The sequence below is a fragment of the Dinoponera quadriceps genome, unplaced genomic scaffold (assembly GCF_001313825.1).
Source record: "Dinoponera quadriceps isolate SergipeBrazil2010 unplaced genomic scaffold, ASM131382v1 scaffold12072, whole genome shotgun sequence".
Lineage (NCBI taxonomy): Eukaryota > Metazoa > Arthropoda > Insecta > Hymenoptera > Formicidae > Dinoponera > Dinoponera quadriceps.
The window spans coordinates 1-1,746 of NW_014565803.1; the positions used below are offsets into that span (position 1 = coordinate 1).

At 31.7% G+C, this 1,746-nt stretch overlaps 1 protein-coding gene across 1 annotated transcript; it reads left to right on the forward strand.

The window, feature by feature from the left end:
* The first annotated feature begins 6 nt into the window (after positions 1-6).
* On the forward strand, positions 7-1,746 carry LOC106751353 (protein takeout-like). The gene is made up of 3 exons (XM_014632232.1): positions 7-161; positions 300-449; positions 1,569-1,746. The coding sequence occupies exons 1-3, from the start codon at positions 56-58 to the stop codon at positions 1,721-1,723; spliced, it is 411 nt and encodes a 136-aa protein (XP_014487718.1). The 5' UTR covers positions 7-55; the 3' UTR covers positions 1,724-1,746.

Here is a 1,746-nt window from a genome sequence, read left to right on the forward strand (position 1 = left end):
AACCGAAATCGATATTTTTTTCCACAGTTTCGACGTAAATACATTCGCAATCTTTATGGAAGTCTTTAACCCTCAAATGAACATAACTTGTGACTACGAAATTAATGGAAGAGTTTTACTGTTGCCACTTCAAGGAAAGGGCAAAAGCGAAATGACGCTTTGTAATTATCATATCATATTTTCATTTTATATGTATTTTCATATATCCAAATATAGCGCGGCTGCTTTTTCTTCACTTATCTAGCGACAAACACTCAATGCAATGTCGACAATCATCGATCCCGTATATTATTTTACAGATAACTCAACGATGACAGCTGATGCAGAATTCGAAAGGTATGAGAGACATGGAGAAAGTTATCTAAAGCTCAAGAAACTTGATTTTCACATCAAAGACACAGATCTGAAAGTATATTTCGAAAATCTCTTTGGCAAGGATTCAAATTTAGGTACGTTATGCAGCGATCTATATTATTCCTGTACATACAGCATAAAGTATGCCTGGCCTACATAACTAAAGTTATTTGTACGATATTCGCCTTTATGCGTAAATGTGAAGATTGAAAGTTGTATAAATATATTTTGCTTTTAGTATAGATAATAGTAGAAAGTATACATCTAGTGTCAACACAGAATTAAAGTTTTTTTCGGAACACAGCTGATTGTCCAATGAAAGAATTTTACTTCTAGAAATTAAAGAAAAATAAGTTTTTCTATTATACCATTGACTTTGTATCGAGCTACATCGAAAAAATGTGTTCAGACCGTTTGGAAATTGCATGTATTAGAGGGACCGGAAAGTAATGTCGCTTTCTTAAGTTAAATTCACACGACTACATTTTTAACAAGTTTTTATTTCTAATCAACAATATATTCACCTTCGTTATCAACAACCTTTTGCCATCTAGTATACAAATTTTCAATGCCGGAGCGGTAAAAATCAATCAAATCAAATATCGACATGCGCAGAAACGACATTACTTTCCGATCCCCCTAATATATGACGCAGTGTATACACAGACCGGCATTATAAGCGTAATATCTCTAGTAACACAATAGGAAAGCTATTAGAATTTCTTAATTTCTCGCATCATGTTGACATATTTGTGCGCACTGTTGCATATTATTCAAAGAAACGGCAATGATCCGAATTATTAATCAAAAATAGAAATGTAAAATATAAAATTATATTTACATGTTATATTTTGATGGCCGTGTAGATATTATTAAAGATGTTATATCGGTCTGTGTAATTCATATTCATATCAATGTACGGAGTCTTGTGTAATAATCCTTATTAACATAAATACCATTTATATTGCCAATATTATATACTACGCGATTTTCAACCGTATACATAATTCGTTCATCATAATTCCAATGTGTTGAAACATCCGTTCGAAAAACGTAACCAGTTTCTAGTTACAATATTCGTAGTTCAATGATATAGGTTTTGTTATCCTTAATTAATTTGTTTACAAATGGATTATAAAAGTGGGACAATTTTATGTTTATACTTTGTCCGTACTATTTATGTATTAATTGTTTCTACATTTTGTTGATTGCAGGTAAAGAGATGAACAGATTATTAAACGAAAACTCCAAAATAATCTTCAAAGAAATTAAACCGGCTTATGAAGAGATTTGTAAACAGTTTATCACTGAACTCGCGGATAAAATTTTTTACAACTTTCCATTAAAGAAACTCCTTCCACCCGTGTAGGCAATGACCAACTTTGTCGTCAC

Bases quoted from the DNA above. Each gene is read 5' to 3' on its own strand.
- LOC106751353 (XM_014632232.1), top strand. From the start codon at position 56: ATGGAAGTCTTTAACCCTCAAATGAACATAACTTGTGACTACGAAATT. The intron at 162-299 runs GTAATTATCATA...ATTATTTTACAG, and splicing joins CAAAAGCGAAATGACGCTTT to ATAACTCAACGATGACAGCT. The intron at 450-1,568 runs GTACGTTATGCA...TGTTGATTGCAG, and splicing joins TGGCAAGGATTCAAATTTAG to GTAAAGAGATGAACAGATTA.